The sequence below is a fragment of the Epinephelus lanceolatus genome, chromosome 14 (genome assembly GCF_041903045.1).
Source record: "Epinephelus lanceolatus isolate andai-2023 chromosome 14, ASM4190304v1, whole genome shotgun sequence".
NCBI classification, from domain to species: Eukaryota; Metazoa; Chordata; class Actinopteri; order Perciformes; family Serranidae; genus Epinephelus; species Epinephelus lanceolatus.
The window spans coordinates 37625153-37648205 of record NC_135747.1 but is presented as its reverse complement, the minus strand read 5'-3'; the positions used below and the strand labels follow the sequence as shown (position 1 = coordinate 37648205).

The 23053-nt window shown below is 39.2% G+C and overlaps 2 protein-coding genes across 4 annotated transcripts in view; both read right to left on the bottom strand.

Annotated features, from left to right (window-relative positions):
* gtdc1 (glycosyltransferase-like domain containing 1) overlaps nucleotides 1-6204 on the bottom strand; it is a 52257-nt gene extending 46053 nt beyond the window's left edge. The window contains exon 1 of the mRNA XM_033614028.2: nucleotides 6176-6204. Coding sequence (XP_033469919.1) covers nucleotides 6176-6187 — 12 coding nt within the window. The 5' untranslated portion in view covers nucleotides 6188-6204. The remainder of the gene's footprint in view (nucleotides 1-6175) is intronic.
* Nucleotides 6205-7558: 1354 nt separating this feature from the next.
* zeb2a (zinc finger E-box binding homeobox 2a) overlaps nucleotides 7559-23053 on the bottom strand; it is a 67025-nt gene continuing 51530 nt past the window's right edge. For 2 of the 3 annotated variants that reach the window (XM_033616973.2, XM_078174666.1), the window contains exons 7-10: nucleotides 22251-22362; nucleotides 19432-21353; nucleotides 17779-17959; nucleotides 7559-11157 (exon numbers count right to left, since the gene is read on the bottom strand). In XM_033616973.2, the coding sequence (XP_033472864.1) occupies nucleotides 10538-11157; nucleotides 17779-17959; nucleotides 19432-21353; nucleotides 22251-22362 (2835 nt within the window). In that variant the 3' untranslated portion in view covers nucleotides 7559-10537. The remainder of the gene's footprint in view (nucleotides 11158-17778; nucleotides 17960-19431; nucleotides 21354-22250; nucleotides 22363-23053) is intronic. The other variant, XM_033616976.2, reaches the window with a different exon arrangement.

Genomic DNA, 23053 nt, shown 5'->3' with positions numbered 1-23053 from the left:
ATACAGGTATATATACTGTGAAGTGTAGTTACAGTACTTTAATAGAGGTATAAATACTGTAAAGCGTAGTTACAGTACTTTAATAGAGGTATAAATACTGTAAAGTGTAGTTACAGTACTTTAATACAGGTATAAATACTGTGAAGCGTAGTTACAGTACTTTAATAGAGGTATATATACTGTGAAGCGTAGTTACAGTACTTTAATAGAGGTATAAATACTGTAAAGCGTAGTTACAGTACTTTAATAGAGGTATGAATACTGTAAAGCGTAGTTACAGTACTTTAATAGAGGTATAAATATTGTGAAGTGTAGTTACAGTACTTTAATACAGGTATAAATACTGTGAAGTGTAGTTACAGTACTTTAATACAGGTATAAATACTGTGAAGTGTAGTTACAGCACTTTAATACAGGTATAAATACTGTGAAGTGTAGTTACAGCACTTTAATACAGGTATAAATACTGTAAAGTGTAGTTACAGTACTTTAATAGAGGTATAAATACTGCGAAGTGTAGTTACAGTACTTTAATACAGGTATAAAAACTGTGAAGTGTAGTTACAGTACTCTAATACAGGTATAAATACTGTGAAGTGTAGTTACAGTACTTTAATATAGGTATAAATACTGTGAAGCATAGTTACAGTACTTTAATACAGGTATAAATACTGTGAAGTGTAGTTACAGTACTCTAATACAGGTATAAATACTGTGAAGCGTAGTTACAGTATTTTAATACAGGTATAAATACTGTGAAGTGTAGTTACAGCACTTTAATACAGGTATAAATACCGTGAAGTGTAGTTACAGTACTTTAATACAGGTATAAATACCGTGAAGTGTAGTTACAGCACTTTAATACAGGTATAAATACCGTGAAGTGTAGTTACAGTACTTTAATACAGGTATAAATACCGTGAAGTGTAGTTACAGTACTCTAATACAGGTATAAATACTGTGAAGTGTAGTTACAGTACTTTAATACAGGTATAAATACTGTGAAGCATAGTTACAGTACTTTAATACAGGTATAAATACTGTGAAGTGTAGTTACAGCACTTTATACAGGTATAAATACCGTGAAGTGTAGTTACAGCACTTTAATACAGGTATAAATACCGTGAAGTGTAGTTACAGCACTTTAATACAGGTATAAATACCGTGAAGTGTAGTTACAGTACTTTAATACAGGTATAAATACCGTGAAGTGTAGTTACAGTACTTTAATAGAGGTATAAATACCGTGAAGTGTAGTTACAGTACTTTAATAGAGGTATAAATACTGTGAAGTGTAGTTACAGTACTTTAATAGAGGTATAAATACTGTGTAGTGTAGTTACATTATTTTAATACAGGTATAAATACTGGGAAGTGTAGTTACAGTACTTTAATAGAGGTATAAATACTGGGAAGTGTAGTTACAGTACTTTAATACAGGTATAAATACTGGGAAGTGTAGTTACAGTACTTTAATACAGGTATAAATACTGGGAAGTGTAGTTACAGTACTTTAATAGAGGTATAAATACTGTGAAGTGTAGTTACAGTACTTTAATACAGGTATAAATACTGTGAAGTGTAGTTACAGTACTTTAATAGAGGTATAAATACTGGGAAGTGTAGTTACAGTACTTTAATACAGGTATAAATACTGGGAAGTGTAGTTACAGTACTTTAATACAGGTATAAATACTGTAAAGTGTAGTTACAGTACTTTAATACAGGTATAAATACTGTGAAGTGTAGTTACAGTACTTTAATAGAGGTATAAATACTGTAAAATGTAGTTACAGTACTTTAATAGAGGTATAAATACTGTGAAGTGTAGTTACATTATTTTAATACAGGTATAAATACTGTGAAGTGTAGTTACAGTACTTTAATAGAGGTATAAATACTGTGAAGTGTAGTTACAGTACTTTAATACAGGTATAAATACTGTGAAGTGTAGTTACATTATTTTAATACAGGTATAAATACTGGGAAGTGTAGTTACAGTACTTTAATACAGGTATAAATACTGGGAAGTGTAGTTACATTATTTTAATACAGGTATAAATACTGGGAAGTGTAGTTACAGTACTTTAATAGAGGTATAAATACTGGGAAGTGTAGTTACATTATTTTAATACAGGTATAAATACTGTGAAGTGTAGTTACAGTACTTTAATAGAGGTATAAATACTGTGAAGTGTAGTTACAGTACTTTAATAGAGGTATAAATACTGTAAAGTGTAGTTACAGTATTTTAATACAGGTATAAATACTGTGAAGTGTAGTTACAGTACTTTAATAGAGGTATAAATACTGTAAAGTGTAGTTACATTATTTTAATACAGGTATAAATACTGGGAAGTGTAGTTACAGTACTTTAATACAGGTATAAATACTGTGAAGTGTAGTTACATTATTTTAATACAGGTATAAATACTGGGAAGTGTAGTTACAGTACTTTAATACAGGTATAAATACTGTAAAGTGTAGTTACATTATTTTAATACAGGTATAAATACTGTGAAGTGTAGTTACAGTACTTTAATACAGGTATAAATACTGTAAAGTGTAGTTACATTATTTTAATACAGGTATAAATACTGGGAAGTGTAGTTACAGTACTTTAATACAGGTATAAATACTGTGAAGTGTAGTTACATTATTTTAATACAGGTATAAATACTGGGAAGTGTAGTTACATTATTTTAATACAGGTATAAATACTGTGAAGTGTAGTTACAGTACTTTAATAGAGGTATAAATACTGTAAAGTGTAGTTACAGTATTTTAATACAGGTATAAATACTGTGAAGTGTAGTTACAGTACTTTAATACAGGTATAAATACTGAGAAGTGTACTTACATTATTTTAATACAGGTATAAATACTGTGAAGTGTAGTTACAGTACTTTAATACAGGTATAAATACTGGGAAGTGTAGTTACATTATTTTAATACAGGTATAAATACTGGGAAGTGTAGTTACAGTACTTTAATACAGGTATAAATACTGTGAAGTGTAGTTACATTATTTTAATACAGGTATAAATACTGTGAAGTGTAGTTACAGTACTTTAATACAGGTATAAATACTGTAAAGTGTAGTTACATTATTTTAATACAGGTATAAATACTGGGAAGTGTAGTTACAGTACTTTAATACAGGTATAAATACTGTGAAGTGTAGTTACATTATTTTAATACAGGTATAAATACTGGGAAGTGTAGTTACATTATTTTAATACAGGTATAAATACTGTGAAGTGTAGTTACAGTACTTTAATAGAGGTATAAATACTGTAAAGTGTAGTTACAGTATTTTAATACAGGTATAAATACTGTGAAGTGTAGTTACAGTACTTTAATACAGGTATAAATACTGAGAAGTGTACTTACATTATTTTAATACAGGTATAAATACTGTGAAGTGTAGTTACAGTACTTTAATACAGGTATAAATACTGGGAAGTGTAGTTACATTATTTTAATACAGGTATAAATACTGGGAAGTGTAGTTACAGTACTTTAATACAGGTATAAATACTGTGAAGTGTAGTTACATTATTTTAATAGAGGTATAAATACTGGGAAGTGTAGTTACAGTACTTTAATAGAGGTATAAATACTGTGAAGTGTAGTTACAGTACTTTAATAGAGGTATAAATACTGTGAAGTGTAGTTACAGTACTTTAATAGAGGTATAAATACTGTAAAGTGTAGTTACAGTATTTTAATACAGGTATAAATACTGGGAAGTGTAGTTACAGTACTTTAATACAGGTATAAATACTGGGAAGTGTAGTTACATTATTTTAATACAGGTATAAATCCTGGGAAGTGTAGTTACAGCACTTTAATACAGGTATAAATACTGTGAAGTGTAGTTACAGTACTTTAATACAGGTATAAATACTGGGAAGTGTAGTTACAGCACTTTAATACAGGTATAAATACCGTGAAGTGTAGTTACATTATTTTAATACAGGTATAAATACTGTGAAGTGTAGTTACAGTACTTTAATACAGGTATAAATACTGGGAAGTGTAGTTACAGTACTTTAATACAGGTATAAATACTGGGAAGTGTAGTTACAGCACTTTAATACAGGTATAAATACTGTGAAGTGTAGTTACATTATTTTAATACAGGTATAAATACTGTGAAGTGTAGTTACAGTACTTTAATACAGGTATAAATACTGGGAAGTGTAGTTACAGTACTTTAATACAGGTATAAATACTGGGAAGTGTAGTTACAGTACTTTAATACAGGTATAAATGCTGTGAAGTGTAGTTACAGTACTTTAATACAGGTATAAATACTGAGAAGTGTAGTTACAGTACTTTAATACAGGTATAAATACTGGGAAGTGTAGTTACAGCACTTTAATACAGGTATAAATACTGTGAAGTGTAGTTACAGTACTTTAATACAGGTATAAATACTGGGAAGTGTAGTTACATTATTTTAATACAGGTATAAATACTGTGAAGTGTAGTTACAGTACTTTAATACAGGTATAAATACTGTGTAGTTACAGTACTTTAATACAGGTATAAATACTGTGAAGTGTAGTTACAGTACTTTAATAGAGATATAAATACTGTGAAGTGTAGTTACAGTACTTTAATAGAGGTATAAATACTGTGAAGTGTAGTTACAGTACTTTAATAGAGGTATAAATACTGTGAAGTGTACTTACATTATTTTAATACAGGTATAAATACTGTGAAGTGTAGTTACAGTACTTTAATAGAGGTATAAATACTGTGAAGTGTAGTTACAGTACTTTAATACAGGTATAAATACTGTGAAGTGTAGTTACAGTACTTTAATAGAGATATAAATACTGTGAAGTGTAGTTACAGTACTTTAATACAGGTATAAATACTGTGAAGTGTAGTTACATTATTTTAATACAGGTATAAATACTGTGAAGTGTAGTTACAGTACTTTAATACAGGTATAAATACTGTGAAGTGTAGTTACAGTACTTTAATACAGGTATAAATACTGTGAAGTGTAGTTACAGTACTTTAATAGAGATATAAATACTGTGAAGTGTAGTTACAGTACTTTAATAGAGGTATAAATACTGTGAAGTGTAGTTACAGTACTTTAATACAGGTATAAATACTGTGAAGTGTAGTTACATTATTTTAATACAGGTATAAATACTGTGAAGTGTAGTTACAGTACTTTAATAGAGGTATAAATACTGTGAAGTGTAGTTACATTATTTTAATACAGGTATAAATACTGTGAAGTGTAGTTACAGTACTTTAATAGAGGTATAAATACTGTGAAGTGTAGTTACAGTACTTTAATACAGGTATAAATACTGGGAAGTGTAGTTACAGTACTTTAATAGAGATATAAATACTGTGAAGTGTAGTTACAGTACTTTAATACAGGTATAAATACTGTGAAGTGTAGTTACAGTACTTTAATACAGGTATAAATACTGTGAAGTGTAGTTACATTATTTTAATACAGGTATAAATACTGTGAAGTGTAGTTACAGTACTTTAATACAGGTATAAATACTGTGAAGTGTAGTTACAGTACTTTAATACAGGTATAAATACTGTGAAGTGTAGTTACAGTACTTTAATACAGGTATAAATACTGTGAAGTGTAGTTACAGTACTTTAATAGAGATATAAATACTGTGAAGTGTAGTTACAGTACTTTAATAGAGGTATAAATACTGTGAAGTGTAGTTACAGTACTTTAATAGAGATATAAATGCTGTGAAGTGTAGTTACAGTACTTTAATAGAGGTATAGATACTGTAAAGTGTAGTTACAGTACTTTAATAGAAGTATAAATACTGTAAATGTAGTTACAGTACTTTAATAGAGGTATAAATACTGTGAAGTGTAGTTACATTATTTTAATACAGGTACAAATACTGCAGAGTGTAGTTACTATTAGCTGTTAGCCAAACACACAGCAGGCAGGAATGCTAACAGCTAACGGCTAACTAGCTCTCCTCGTCCCGCTCAAAACACCCACGTCACCCCCGCTGACGGCCGGTACCGTCCTCCCGGTGCACCGGAGCTCTGTCCCGTCTGTCTCCAGAGGGACTCCGGTGCACCGAGTCCTCAGCGGGGGACAAACGGCTGCACGAGCTCACTCACACCATCAGTTCATTGACAGCAGCGTGACACTCACCTCTGACTGCATCTTCCGCCCGGCGCCAACTGACAGCAGACGTACACGCTGCTACGTCATCACGTCGCTTGATGAGCCGAGCCTGATGGGAGCGGGGCTGTAAGACCCGCCCCCCTCCGCTTCTGATTGGCTCCTTAGTTCTTCTCTTTAAATCAAATATATGTGATGTTTAAAGGTCCATCAGGACACCGGAAGTGCTTGTAATATAATCTAATAATACTGGTACTAGTAGTTCTAATGATGGATTATCAGTTTTATTTCTGTTGTGTGTTTAAATCAGAAATGGATGGGGCTAAACCAGAAGTTGTTATCAACTGTGCGGTTCAATACCCACACTACCTCACTATATAATACACCAGAAAAAGATTTAGTATGTCCCAATACATAGTAACATTAAGTCATATGCAATGGGCCAAAAATACCAGGATGGTCTGCTACATCCCATCCATATTTTGCAGTCTGTAAGCCAGCATGCTTTTCTGGCTATTCTGACCCACAATCCTCTGCATGTTAGATGTGGGCTGGTCAGACTACTGCTACTTCTATTATCTATTACAAAACTACTAACAGAACAGTCTCAGTATTGAGCTTCAGATCACACAGAGATGAACAGTTTACTCAGATGATACTCATAAAAAGTACATTATTCGTATCAGATACTTCTTTCATCAGAATCTTGGGCTCTACCCTACAAACAGTCGCCTACGATCAGCAGACAGACATGTATTAATAATAAAGAAGAGCAGTGGTAAAAAATCATTGTGAGATTTTAGCTATTTGTTAATTTGCCATAACATTTTTCATATTAATCTAAAAATTTCATCATCTGTCCCCCTGAAAAAAACCTACACACATAAAAAAAAAGTGGTGCAATTTTCCATTTTTTGAATGTTACTATCAGTAATATACCAAAATACAACTGTCAGACATGCATCCTCACTATGATGAGGGTTGGTGGGTGGATCTGCAGCTCATCTCGTCCACATGTCAAACACACTGAACCTGAAACTGCTGCTGACGACAAACTGATTCAGATTAAAGCTACACATATTTATGTAAATACGAAAATCAAGTGCCGTGTGTCATGACGTCATGTTTTCAATGCTCTGATTGTAGGAGGCTGAAAATCTGTTGCACCGCTGACTCAGGACGTGTTCAGACACCGACATGTTTCAGTGTCTGATGATGCTAAATAAAAATCACTGACAAAAAGACAGAGAAATGTGAGTCGATACAAAGTGAAGTTGGTCCTGATGATGTGAGCGAAGAGAAATGTGGTGGTAACATGAGGACGCTAAAAACAGACGCCATCATCATCATCATCATCATCACTCAGCGTCTGTGTGTGTGTGTGTGTGTGTGTGTGAATGAAACAGACGGAGCTACAAGAAGAATAACACAGTTTTATTAAAATTTAATTTGGCTACATTTATTCGAGCATGGTCATTTCCAAGAGAAACTCAAAATTCAGTAATAATACTTCAGACATTTCAGGAATTCCTTCATCGACACCACGATCATCATCATCATCAGTCCTTCGTCACCTCTTCAGTGGGATGAATAAAGTGGATTTTTTTAACTCTCAAAAATACAGTGTTTTCACAATAATCATCGTATCAAAAGTTCCCCAAATTTAGAATTTCCAGTAGTTTCAAAGGAAATCAAAGAAAAAACATGAAACAAATAAATTGAAATGTTCCAAATACCACAGGCGCTCTCTGTTCATCATTTTTGCTCCAATAATCAATGACAGAATCATTTTTACTAAAATATATCTATTTAATGTGAGGAACTCTAATACTGTACACTACAGTATGAAATAAATAAAATTAGGAAATATAAAATGAATCACATAAATAAAATGGTAAATTCTCAAATAAAAACAAAAAGAAAAAAAAAGAAATTTATGTTGGAAAATTCAACAAAAACAAAAAGTAATACTGACAAGAAATACTGTCATGGAACAAAAAAATACAGGGAATTGCACAAACATATGTAAACTAACAAACTGCCATCTATCTACGCTAATACTGACGAGTCAAAGCAGGATGTAACGAACAGTGAAGCAGAGAGGACACAGGTGATGATGAAGAACACTGTACAGGGATGGCACTTTGCAGAAACGCACAGGTGAACAGGTTTGCATAATAAGGCTTTCTCTGGAGAAAAAATTCAACACACAAAAAAAGGCTCTGTCCTTTTTTATCTTTTTAACACGGAGCCCTTTCATATGACGCTCCTTCCTCTTCCTCTTCCTCTTTAAGACTCACATCCACATTTTATTTTGAAAATCACACAGGTTTAAATGTTCCTTCATGTAAAGAAAAAAAAAAATCAGGAGGCCCAAAATCGTGTGGTTAGTTGGCAAAAATAATAAAACAGGATAAAAATAATAAAAAAACGTCACAGTAAAAGGAGACAAAAAATACAACAATAACACTGACAGGAAGTGACCGCGTGTTCGAGACTTTTTTCCCTCTTTTTTTTTTTTAAATTCACTTTTTTAAAATTTTATTTTGTAGTGATCCAGGGAGTCGAGTGCAATTTCCTGATGTGGGGTTTCGAACACAACGAGACACAGGAAGTTAAGAACATTGTAGCACCACACAGCTTTTAGGCCTTTATAATACTGTACATTAAACACAGCTTCACTTCGTTATAATGATAATCATTATTACTTCTTTTATTTTATCTTTTATTTTTTGCATAATGTGGATTTTTAAACAATCCCACCCAGCTTCATGACGGAGATGTTGGCGGTCATCGTGTCAGGGACTGTACGCAAATTATTCTGGGTGCAAAGAGGAGCTGCAGCACGTGTTTCACTTTTTAATTATTAATGTTATTAATGTTTTGAGCCGATTTATAATGTGACTAAAGCCTAAACTGGAGCTGAACTTAATATGAAACATTTCCTAACACTTAAATTATCAGGTTCTATCTGAACAGATATCAGTAATATATATAGCTAGATGAACAGATGTAGTGATGATTCACAGGGCTGGTTTGTGAGCTACTGTAGCTGCAGAGCTAATCGCTAACTCATCAGCCAGCTGGGAACATCCTAGTGCTAATCAGTCACACCAGCTAATCTCTGCTCTGTTCACTCCCCTGACATTTAGTTTCATATCATTATAAGATAATAAGTGAGTGAGGAGGGAGAACGATGAACAAGTAGTCGCCTGAGCTCTGAATGTCTTCATCACTGTGTAAACAGACCCAGTTAGCACTGTGTTAGCATCAGAACTGTTTAAAGGCTAACAGCTAATAACCTGAATATATCTAAATATATACTAAATTCTTACAGATTCAATAAGTGGACATGATTTATTATCTCTATAGTCTTCACAGTGACTTCAGTTACTTATAACAACATTAATATTAGCAGGCAGGCTGTGTAGCCTGGTAGCTAACGTTTTAAATCGGATTTTAACATTTAACATTTCATAATGTTTTGAACTAAGACTTCGCAGAGCAGCAGAGTGACTAATATGTTCACACCAAATGCAGTGCGATTTTTTTGTGACTTTGCTAGCTATTTGCTAGAATACTTTGTGTTAACTGGCTTCATATGTGTGAATAACTTGCATCATATGCATGTGGAACCGCTGAATCGATAAATGAACTTCCGCCGGTACGTCCTGAGCTTCGTACGTCCTCGGAGGATCTTAATGCTTATTGGCTACCGTGGTGCAAATTGGTCGCTTAAGTGCAGTTTTTTCAACTCCCGCGAATAAGCATATGATGTAAAATTGCGCTACTCACATCATTCATACCGCTTAATTCGCGTACTTCACGTTAACTGTGTTGCTTCCATTGCATCAATCATGCTGCACAGCGGGAATTTGCTTCTAATCGTCTTCACATTGACTTTACAGGTAATTCACTCGTGCAAACTGTTTTATTTTTACACTCGGTGTGAACACAACACAAAGAACTGACCTGTTTAATTTTAAGACCATAACAGTTAAAATGAACCTGCACTAAGATCTGATCACTTATTAAAGAACATATTTGGACAGAACAGATAGAACCTGATGATCTAAAATCTCACTGTGTTTCTGTTTCCTGTTAAAATGAAGTCAAAGTCGTCTCTGAGACGTTCGGTCCCAGTTGACGTCCGTCCTGAACAACAGGACTGTTAAACTCCTGATTTATTTATGTCACTATTGATTTGTTATAATAAATCTCACAGAGTTAAAATCAAATATTAATCTGGGCTCAATAAAATAAAACTTCCTCTGGAGTGCCCTGAATCGTCTGTGTACAGTCCCTTCAAAATAAAAGCATGTAGTTTGTGAAACAGGAGGAATCGAAGCCAACGTGACAAATGTTCCAAAGCTTTTTTTTTTTTTTTCTGGATCAGTCCTCCTGGTCCGACTTGCCGTCTGTCTTCCCTTCTCGTGAACTCTCGTCCATCAGCTGCGTCGTGTCTTTGCCCTCGTCATCCCTCGTCGAGTCCATCTGGCTCCTGCTGTCGCCTTCCTCCTCCTCTTCCTCCTCCTCTTCCTCCTCTCCTTCCCTGAAACTTGCGTCCTGTCTGTCTGTCACCTCCTCGTACGTCTTGTTGTCCACTTCCCTCTCCTCTCGTCCTCCCTCGCTGCCGTCCCTCAGGATTGTGCCGCTGCCGCCGCCGTCGTCCTGCTGGTCCTCGGGGTCCGAGTACCCAAGCGGCCCCAGCCCCTGCAGGTAGGCCCTCCTCATCAGCAGCTCGGTGGGCTCCAGGCCTCCTCCCCCTCCTCCTCCTCCTCCACCCTTGTCCCTGGCCTCCCTCTCGGCCGCCTCGCGCTCCTCGGCCTCCCTCTTGCAGTAGGAGTAGCGGTGGTTCATGTGCTGCGAGTACGAGCCCGAGTGAGAGAAGCGCTTGCCGCACTTGTCGCACTGGTATGGTTTCTCTCCGGAGTGCAGGCGCGAGTGCTCGATGAGATGGTGTTTGTGTTTGAAGGCCTTCTTACAGATCTGACACTGGTGAGGACGCTTCCCTGCGGAGACACAACACACAGGAGGACAAGAGTCAGGAGGACGCCGCAGGACGGACAGGAGACACAACACACAGCAGAGAGACAAGCAGCATCAGGAGGAAACATCAGGCAGCAAACACACACAGAGCAGGTCGCACCAGGGTCACGTTTACCTGACCTCTCTCCTTTAAGTTTTTCAAACCAAACGTTCCCTCGTTTCTTTTTTAATTCTTTATTTTCTGTGACTGTAAACTGAATATTTGGGTTTCGGATTTTTGGTTCAACAAAATGAGACATTTAAAAGTTTTAAAGACTGAAAAAGAAAAACTTCCACAAGACATTTTCTGTTAGTTTTGTATCTTACAATCACGTTGTTGTTCTGACGTAGTGCTTTTATTTTGAAAGTGACTATATGCAAACTGTAAATTTCCTGTGAAAACAGAAGTGTATTTTGAAAGAAGACAATGCATGTGACAGGCAGAACTTGATACGGCATCCTAGAACGTCAACAACCAACACACCCAGTAAAATAATTAAAGGTCACCACTAAACACTGAGCCTTTGTGTTTATTTCATGTTCTAATTTTTATCTTTGATGTTTATGAGCCGTCCTGCTGATGTAGTAAATGTTTTTAAAAGTTTGAACAAACTGCTGCAGGTGGGGAACACGGGGCTAACATTGGTTTTTGGCTTACTGTGATGTCATTTCCTGGTGTATCTAAAGATGCTATATATCCCCAAAATCTGTACAACCTGAGCTTAAAGGTTCTGCAAATGAATAAATCATAATGATTGATTAAAATATTGAAAAAGTGTCATAAACAAAATACAAAAATTTGAAACTGAAAAAAAAAAATTCAATTAAATTTTACAAAATAAAAACAAAAAACACATTGATCAAAAAGATTTTTAAATATAAAAACATTAACAAAATAATTCTTAACACTCAATAAATTATTAATACATAAAACCTAAATTAATGCCCAGTCCCTTTTGCTCGCCCAGTGTGGCAACACATTTCGACTAATTAAGGCCCGTCTCAAACAGAGGCCTGGTCTGGTTGCCCTCGATAGAAGTTCTTTGGATGTACAAAACCAGGTTGCTGGAATCTCACATGAGCTAATGTTAGCTAGCTGTCTAAATCACGCTTACAAATATAAATGTTAAAACTTTGGTCAGTGTGGAGATGCTACACATTTTTAGCTCTGTTAGATTCTCCACAATTTCAATTCAATTCAACAGAACGTTATTTATCCTGGAGGAAATTCTTATGCCAGAGAAAGCTTCAAATTACAGTAACAATAATTACAGTTACCACAATTTTAACGATTCACAACTAGTAACAACCAGAACAACCAGTAGGTTCCCCAGGCTGGGGTCACTCACTAGGCCCATTTTTAAATGGGCAAAATACACAAATATACAAAATAGAAGTGTTTTCAAGGACAATCGTACTGGAACCACGAGAACCAGAGAAGACCATACGTCATTCAGCTTTACCACTGTGACAAAAAACAAACAAATTAAAAAAAAAAAGACACAAACTGTACGAAATAAGATTTTTTATTTTATTTTATTTATTTTTTTACGAACAGGCCAAATAACGTTACTTCTGAAGCTGTCATAAAGTCAGAATATGTGTCAATTCCTAAATTACCCAGTAAGTAATTCATATTCTTTTAGTCCGTAAGGGTTCTCAAAAGAATCAAAAGGGTTTTTCATAAAAATTAATCCAAGTTATGACTACTGTTTTAACAGTATAAAGTGGTGTTGTGTCGGTGTGCCACCAGCCGTAATCCTTGAGTGCCATAAAACTAGTATCGTAATTCACCCTCTCTCTGTGATGCACTGTCTGTCGGGGCTAGACCAAATAAATAATTAATAATCGATATGTTATTCGAAGCCTATTATTCACATTGGTTCAAATTAACAATTTGATTGTATCTCCTGATCTCTTCTGAGAAACAGTTTTGTTTGAAAGGAATTAAAGGCCTGTCTCAAGTATAGGCCTGTTGAGTTCAGTGATTTAAGCAAATAATAGCCCGGGCTACTAACTGAAGTTCTACAGTATACCAGTGTAGCGACGGCATGTTAAGTACAGTAATGTACGGTAATGACGTGATGACAGAAGCTTTCTGCAGCAAAAAGAATGAATGGTACGGTTTTTATTTGAGGTCGTCTGCGGGACATCGGTTTTTAAAGGGTTAAAAAAGACAATAAAGTTTAAAATATAGGTTACAAATAAAGTTGTTGAAAGTTTAATCAAAAATCTTAAAGTCAGAATTCATAAAACTGAACTAACTGAAATTAAACTACATAAGAGGATGTCTCTCAGCTGATTGGCTGTTCTTCTGTTGAGAGACGCCTGATTGGTCGACTGTCTCAGAGCAGATGAAACATGACGTGATGAGTGTGAAGCTGTTTCAGACCGAACACGTCCTCTCTCCCATCAGCTTTAAAATAACACTACCGCTGACTCTCTGTGTCCGTCTGTTGCCGTGACGACGGTGAAGCGAGACAAGATGCCTAGGACGCCGCGAGGCAATGTGAACCTGTGACAGCCCGCGGTGACATCACAGCACCAGATTTAAACCTGAAGAGGAGCAGGGATCCTTCACAGCCGTAACACCACCGCCTCCTCCTCTTCCTACTGACACACACACACACACACACAAACACACACTGGTGGATTTACTACGACTCCGTACGAGTGTAAATTTCTTCCATCTGACTCTAAACAGGAAGCTTCAGGCTGCTGCCAACCGACAGGCTGAACGCTGTCCAAACACACGTCCCACGCACACATGCACCAAAACACTGCTTCACCCTGACAATGCCAACACACACACACACACACACACACACACACACACTGAAACCGTGCATGTACACAGCTCCTCACAAACACACATGCAGGCAGATCGTAGCCACAAATAGACTTGGAACGGCTGAAACATGCACCATCGCTGGCATACTTTAACACACACACTGACACACACGCACACACACACGCACGCACATGGTGTGGCAAAAATAACCGAGACGGTGGATTCTTGCTCTGAGTGACGGGGGGGGGGGGGGGGGGGGGGGGGGGGGGGGAACGAAGGATGATGCAACAGAGTGAAAGAGACGAAGGTAGAACAGGTCAGAGCTCTGAACACAGGATGGTTCTCAGGTGAGAGCGTTGCCGTGTTGTCTCGACCAAAATTCATTCAAAATATTCTGTTTCCAAAGATCAGATTAAAGTGACTGGTGTCCGCACGCATCAGAAAGTTTTGTTTCCAAAAGACATCACAACAAAAACAACAGTAACGACCTAACACACACTAACAGTGCTGTCAGCCCTAGAGTCGTCTCCTTTGGTCTGAATCAGGGACTCATGTTGTTCCAAAGTTGTGTAATTGCCTAGAGTTGGTTCGTGTTCTCACGGCAGCATTTACAAGAGGACCAGATCAAATGCCTTGTGTGAGAAAGCTGCTCTTGATTGGTCAGAATTTCCATGTGGGAAAAATCCAGGAAGTAAAGCAAACGTTGAAGAAGAGTACACTTGCAAGATAAATGTGACACTTTCTAATGTCACAATGGAGGGACAACTACGCAGGTTGATTTTAGCGCTGCTCATCGTGGACTATATTGCTGTCATTGTTCATTTTAGTCAAACCATACAGTTTGAAAACGAGGCGCGGCTCCAACTAGAAAACAATGTTTTGATGCATTGGATGTGCTGAATGTGCATATTAAGGCAGTACAGGAGGAGGTGCACATTAATAATCCTCCAGGACTGTAACATGCTCATGTTTAACCCAAACAATGTGTCATGTGACTGCAGTTGCTTCACATCCAGGTCAGAACACCTTCTCACCACAAATGAACCGCACCAGAGTTTGTTTGGAACCGGACTGAGACCACCTCTTCAAGAAGGTCTCAGTCCGGTTGTTTTGGTGCGCACCTGAGTGTGATTGCTGTGTTCACACCTGCCCAAACGAACCACACTGAGGGGGCAAACAAACTTGAGTTTGAGTTGAAACAACTTCAGCTCAAAGCGGGAAAGTTCCCTATGTCATATCTTTTCCCCCATTGTCCGATCGGAGGATTTGAGAGGCGGGTGTTCTGTGGTGGTCATGGCAACAAGGTTACAGTTGGTAAATGACATTTTTACTATGTTAGGCTCGATGATAGACAGCAGGTTGTCAAACTGCCCCTGAGTCATCCTAAAATATGCCTGTAAATGTCCGTGATGGATGCGAAGCTCCTGGACCAACTGGTGGTACTCCCCATGATCCAGCCTCTTTTTTAGGGTCTCATGTACTCACACAGATCTCTGTTTATCTGCTGACAGCCTCTCACCCTCAACCAGAGCTACAGACAGTACCCTCTGCCTCAACATTTTAGGGAACTCGATACTAATTACTGTGAAAAAAAAAACAAAAAAACAAAAAAAAACACGGTAGATTGATTACACAGGAAGGTTAGGGTGCAGTGTTGATGGGATGGTTGCTTGGCAACAATAAAAAGGCGCAGTGTGGTAAAAAGGCAGTGTGGTGCACCTCACGATTTGCAACGATTTTCAACCTGCAATACACTTCCTGTATGATCAGGGCCTTGGGAGTTATTTCAGCGTCATGCTTCACTGTATCATTTATTGAATATAATTAGTTGTTTTACATAAATGTGCAGCTCTAATATGAACAAACATTCTTTTCATTATTATCTTAATACAAAATACAGAAATATGAAGGAACGGGACAGGAGCTCTTTGAAGATGAATACTCAGGTAAGAACTTTGATTTGTACCAAACGTCAGTTTATAAAAAACTGATTTTAGGGGCGTTGGTAGTGTAGTGGATAGTGCCGGCGCCCCATATACAAAGGCGAATCATCACCGCTGCAGTGGACGCAGGTTCGACTCCGGCTTGCAACCCTTTCTGCATGTCATCCCCCCGCTCTCTCTCTCTCTCTCTCTCTCTCTCTCTCTCTCTCTCTCCCCATTTCACCCTGTCTCTGTCCATTAAAGGCAAAAAGCCCTGAAAAAATAATTTTTAAAAAACAAACTGATTTTAGCATTCGAATACTGATTTGGACGTCAGTTACTATGGCAACGATCGTAGCCTCATAGCATCAAAGCATTTGGGACAGCCCAGGTCCAAATCCATTTGACTTTATATTTCATTTTGGACTAATGCAGGATGTGTTTGAGATTAAAATATTGTGTAAATAAAGTTGTAGATGTTTGATTCCACTTCCTCTTTTTATTACAAAATTTGACTTCCAATTTTCACAACTATCTTTTTTTTTACAAAGTTCCTCTGAATTTCAGCCTGATGTGTTCATGTTTTCAAAAGTACTCAGAGACGATTATTCATTTATTGATTTTGGATTCAGATGCATCAGAGGGTTTCGTGTCCGACACAGGTCACAACAGAAAACATCAAAATGCTGTCAGAGGACCATTCATTTGTAATTTATATTAAAACGCCATAAAAAAAACATAAAAGAAGCACGCTCAGGATTTCTACAGTTAAAGGTGAGTCAGATTTAACCTTTTAAGACTTTTTAAAAGACACTCTGAGTGAAATTTAAGACCAGTGACAGTGACGGTGGTGAATGGTTGTCCGTCTCTATGTGTCAGCCCTGTGATAGTCTGGTGACGTGTCCAGGGTGAACCCTGCCTCTCACCCAGTGTCAGCTGGGATAGGCTCCAGCTTCCTGTGACCTCAAATAGGATAAGGGTTACAGAATATGAATGAATACACGGACCAAAACTGAAGGAAAAAAACATACTAAAGGTTAGGGACAATTTGAGGTTAAAGCTTAAGAAGTATTCTGTAAATAATTTTAAAATGAGATGTTACTAATTAATATGAGACATCACAATGCAATGTAAAAAAAAAAGGTTAAAAAAAATCCTATTTCCTGTTTCTTTGCATTTTATAGACTTCTGAAAGATGATTTAAGACGTTTTAATACACTTAAGACCTTATTATTTTTAGTTGGTTTTTTTTTTACTTTTTAAGGATCTGTGAGAACTGTATATTTTAATGTTTAAAGTTGAGTTCCTGATGCTTTGTGTTTTGTTACCTGGACAGTGTGAGGACAACGATGATGATGATGATGATGATACGTTATACGTTATCCCTGATCGTTGACCTGTGAGATGTTTGCTGGTGTGTATTAATATCACAAAGTGTTTGTTTCCAGTTGATAAATGTAAAAATGGACCACGTCTCTGCTCTCATTAATATTTCCCTTTGATCTGCACACACACACATACACACACATACACACATGCATGCACATGCAAACATGCACACCTCCTCCTCCTCCTCTCTACACAAACACATCACAGTATGAATGAGATGCTTCTTATATTTGGGGCGCTGAATGTTTATGTAATCCTCTCCATATTAAATGATCCCTACCCCCTGCTGAAAAGAAAGGAACATGTTAAAGGCCATGGTTTACAGAGAACAAAACAGAAACAGCAGAGAAGAAGAAGAAGAAGAAGAAAGAAACTACGAGTGGGGGAGCTACGTGATCAGATAAATAGATAAATAAAAGGAGAGAATGAAAAAATAAATGAAGGGAGAGGGCACAAAGCATCGGGGGTGGGGTAAAAAAGAAGTGTCCAAATGTTATATATACCTGTGTGCTCATATTTGTGTCTTAGGAGGGAACTGGTCTTCTGGAATGTTTTGTCGCACAAGTCACACGCGTACATACCACTTTCAGTCTTCTTAATCTTCTTCCTGGACAGCAGCGAATCGCTGTCTGTCAGGTCGTCCAGGCCTGACAGATAGTCCGCCGTCCCATCCAGCAGCTCCCCCTGAGACACAAACACACAGCCATTCAATAATCCAACACCTGACACCTTCTGCTGCCACCCCCACCCCCCCACCGCCGCCATGATCCCACGTCTGGACAGAGCTTAAAGGCCCAACCTGGGTAAGTCCCCTTAGAAAAGGGGGGACACATGGTGTTGTGTTGGGATTTTATAGACAGAAACCAGGTGAACAGAAGGAAGTGGTTTATCATGACACCAACTCACAGGCGTTTCTGTCGAAAAGGAAGTGGCCCTCATCATCAGAACATCAATGTAATTCAATCTACCTTTATTAACAACATTACCTCACACCTCTGTTCAGAGCAGGGACGTCCGTTTGGGTTCATTTTGCTTTTCCTCATCTGACACCATTAACCATTAAATAACTAGTTAATTTCTAAGATAGAAAAACACAAAATGATGTGAAATCTAAGAGACCTCTCCTTTAATTCCTGCACTCCACTGACTCAGTGAGTCTTTAGTACCACATTTCAAAGCTCTGTCCATTTAGAGGAGGAGACATTTTATTTTCTGTTGTCTTTGCAGACAGACAGACAGATAGCTGCCCACTTTACACCCTCCAGTCTACACTAGCTAGCTGATGTTAGCCTTGGTTTCTCTACACTGCATCCTACCCAGGTCAGGTGGAAGCAAGCTAGCTCATTTGTGATTACTGCTGGTAACACCATCCTGGTGTCGGGATGATGTTGCTGCAGAAACATGGTGGTATTGGGATATATAGGTGAGTATACCCACTCCCTCCGTAAACTACCCATCTATATGGCAGTACAGCCACCTCATTAACTACCACCACACCACTCCCATCACCATTAGCTAGCTCCCACCAGAGCCAGGTAGGTGTGTGCTGCAGAGTGGCTATGGCTAACATTAGCGGTGGAGACCACAGGGTGGGTGGGACAAGGTGGTGTACAGTGCAGTAAACTGAAGAGAAGCAAAATGAACCAATAGACCAACATGCGTAACTGGTCAAAAATATTCTTGGCACTTAACCAATTAATGGTAAACCGTTGACATCCCTAGTCCACAGCAGCTGTTCTGTATCTGTAGCGTTTGATCATATCACACTGTCTTCCTCATCAGAAAGAGTGGCCCAGTTCTTGTAGAATTATAAATATTCAAATGTCCACTGTCCTGAGCACCTGACCGACTTCTTGCCTGTTAGCTAAAAGGCTGAAAGATGACTGGTAATCTTGACAACAGTTGTTCATGGAGGACCCCTGGCCTAACCAAGGCACTGAACATAAACCCCTAAAAAAAAAATGTTATCTTAAAGAGTTCCTTGATAATTGGGCAGCTCCTGCTGAAAAAGATCATGTGATATGATCAGAAGCTACAGAACTCTAACCATGGAGGTTTTGCGATGTGACACACCCGCATGAGTCAATTTTGGAACTATTTCGGAAAGCCCCAACGATGCAGTATTTTGACAATATCTGAACTTTTGCTGGTTTTACCTGGAAACCTGGTTTCCGTTGGTACTTCCTCCTCTGCTGCATTTCAGCAAACGTGGCCGCCCCGGTGGCGTAGGTGTAGGCCATGTGGGGCAGGAAGCTCATGGGGTCGAGGCCTGGGTAGGGCCTGAGGCCTGGGATGGTGGCCTGGGCAGGAGACATGAAGGTGGGTGGAGGAAACGCTCCGTGAGGTGGCAGAGAGGTGTAGACGGGGCTGCCAGCAAAGGGGTTAATCCCAAAAATGGGACTGGTGCTTTTCTCCAGCTGGTGGATGGAGTTCCCTCCACCATCAGAGCCCAGGACCTCCTTCTTGATGTTGACCAGGTCTAGGGGCCCAGACACCTGGTCTTGTCCTAGTGCCTCGCCATTGCGCTCAATGATGAAACCGTTGGGTCTGGATCGCTTCTCCCCCACAGACAGGAGCCTCTGCGCCATGTGTTTGGGCAGCGACAGATCCAGTGGTATATCCCCGTGGGTGTCCTCAGAAGCTAGGCTGTTTGGAGTGTAAGAGCTACTCTGAGAGTTTTTGGAGGAAGTAGAGGAAAGGTTGAGGGGTGATGGAGTGTCACTCCTCAAGTGGTCCAAGGGGTCTAGTGGTTTGTCCCCTGTTGTCTGCCTGTTGGCTGTAAACTTGTTGGCCTTTGTGAGTCTGTGGGCGGCATCACCGTTAGTGAAGCCTCCATGTAAATCTGAGGGAGGAAGTGACATCGGTGACCGGCTAAAGCTGTGGTTAACATCCGGTGCACCGCGGTCAGGAGGGGGCGATTTTTTGCTCAGACTGCCTCCATGGTGGTTTTGGCTCTTCCACTGGGCAAACCACTCCTTGACGAATTCTTGAGGAAGGCCTACAGCGATTGAGATCTTGAGCAGTTCCTCTGAGTTGGGCTCAGTGTTCATGGCAAAGTAGGCCTTGAGCACTGACACGTGGTCCTTGAATGGGTTGATGGGGCTGGTGGCCCGCTCAGTGCTGGACAGCTCAGAGGGTACAGCCCCCCTGCGTCCGGCAGGACTGCACTCGGCCGGCTGCAGGACTGCTTTGATCTCCTCGTTCATTTTGCACAGGTAGCGTTCGTGTTGGTGCAGTGGGATGGGCCCGGGGAAGGTCTCCTTGCAGTACTGGCAGGAGAACGGCAGGAACTGGTTCTGACCGTCTTGGCATTTCTCCTCACTGCTGAGATCAATGGAGTGGTTTGGCTTCTCCTTCTTGACATCCACTTGCCTCTTGGAGTCGTCGATCAAACTCTTGGCCTCGTTGACCTTCTCCAGCGTGTAGTCGATGATGCTCTTTGTGGGGCTGCCGTGGCCCACCACCTGGAAGCCAGCCTGGGCCAGCCTCTGCTCCTCCATCTGGGCCCCTAATTCCTTCATGTAAGCCCTGAGCTTTGAGATCTCCTCTGGGTTCCCGTCCATCTTCTGCCTGCACACCGTATTGTCCACGATCTGAAGCACCTTCTGCACCTCGCTCAGGCTGTTCCCGAGAGAACCTGAATAGCCTAGCAGGGGGAGGTCCAGCCCCAAGCCTCCAAGATGTTGGAGGGGGCTCTGAGAGGAGCTGTGGATGCCCAGGGGGCTTCCCCCTCGGCCGTTAAGGTAGACCGGTCCCCCAAACCCATGCTGAGAGGCCATCAGCAGCCGGTACTCGTTGAAGTCCATGGGCTCAGCTTTGATGTCCAGCTGACCCTGCTGGTCTGGAGGGCCAAGCGGGCGCCCGTTTTCCAGTTTGTGGCGGAGCTGTGCGAGGGCGGGGCTTCCAGGCGATGAGGTCGTGGAGTTGGGGGAGGAGCCGGGCTTGCCGGTGTTTCCGTTGCGTACTCGCCCGTTGACGGCGATCAGACCGATGCATTTCTTGCTGCTGATGTGGGAGCTGTAGGAGCCGGAGTGAGAGAACCGCTTCTTGCAGTTGGAGCACTCGTACGGCTTCTCGCCTGCAACACAAAAGAAAATATTGATTATTATTTAGTTTCAGATAAACACAGGTTTATCCTGTAGTTCAAGACACCGTCAGAAATTGGTATTTTTTCTACTTATTATTTGTTTTTGCAGATAAACATGGTGTTTGTGCAGCTTGTGATAATTTAAACTACTTTGACCATGACTGAATGTCAGGCTTTATTTTAACAAATCAGCCTCCGCTTTAGTTTGATTAAGATTTACAGGACCCTAAAAGGCTCAAAAAGCAAATGACATTGTAGTTCACTGCAACTAGACGGGATTTTGTTTTCCTCGGGCCCTATGATTTCTGCGATGTGGAAAACAGACAAAATCACAGAATTTGATAGTAAAAATGGAATCAACTGTAAAAGGGGGAATTATTATTGTAACTCTGCTTTAATTTAAGCTTGTAGATGAGTTACTGTCTGTTATTGAGCTGACATGTTTACTGTTGCAGGCCAACAAAATATCATCAGATTTAACGGGAGTTTCACAGAGATGGTGCTCCTTTAAATTAATATATGCACATATTTCACTTTTCTAAACTCTGTCACTTTTGAGTCGACTTGTCTTCTGTCAGTCAGATCTGTATGAACGTCTCTGAGCTGCAGCATCATCACAGTGAATTCTGTCAGTGACTTGACATAAATGTGTAAGTGTGAATCATTTATGTAGGAGCTCAGGATTAGTGTCAGCGCTGTAAAGGAAAATGTAAAAAGATAAAACCAGTCATGGTAAGATGTATTCAAAGAAAACTTGTTTCTATTTGTGTTGAGCTTTAATGTCGTCCACATGGCTGAACTGCTCCAACATGAAACAGGTCATGAGTCATCCAGCCCAGATTATTAATTGTAGGCAGTGGCAAGTGTTTCGGGGGGAAAACGACTCACCGCTGTGAATACGAAGATGCTCCTTCAGGTGATGTTTGTATTTGAAGGCTTTTCCACACTCGCTGCATTTGAACTTGCGGTTTCCAGCTCCTTCGTTGAGCAGTGGCGGCGGCTGCAGACAGTAAAAACAAAAGGCAGAGTTATCATGTGATGGAGACGAGTGGGAGTCAGTGAGGGAAGCAGATTACGAGTGTGGAACAGAAGCTGACGGGGGAATTTAATAGTATTTAGTGAAGCAGATCTGATAGTGACAGAGAGATTCTTTTTATCTGAGACACATTCTGAGAAACAGTGTGGGCCGACTCTGTTCAGAGGTAACACGTCGCTCGCTGCAGTCCCACATTTGAAATGCAAATAAAGAGATAAACAAACACAGTCGGAGGGAGATGTCCCCCCCAACACCACCAACACCACCAGCAGCACACTGCAGTGGATGTAAAAAGTTGACGCTGAGAGGGAGTGTTTCAGATGAATTATTTCACTGGATAAAAACGGTTTTGTTTGGTTTATTTTTTATGATAAGTATAATAAAAGAAATAAAAAACAAAAGTGCTGATTCATCACCACCTGTTTTATTTAAAACATTGCAGCGTTTAAACAGTGAATTTGTTGATTAATTAGAAATTAAGACATGAAACACAGAGATATCATTGAATTGATACTTACATTGATTTTATCATTATGTATTTAATATTTGATATTATTAGTATTGCCTGCACTGCCGACTGAAACTGCTGCACTTGCTCATACTGCTCGTGTATTTACTGTATATCTGGGTGATTCCTTAACTACCATGGTTTTTG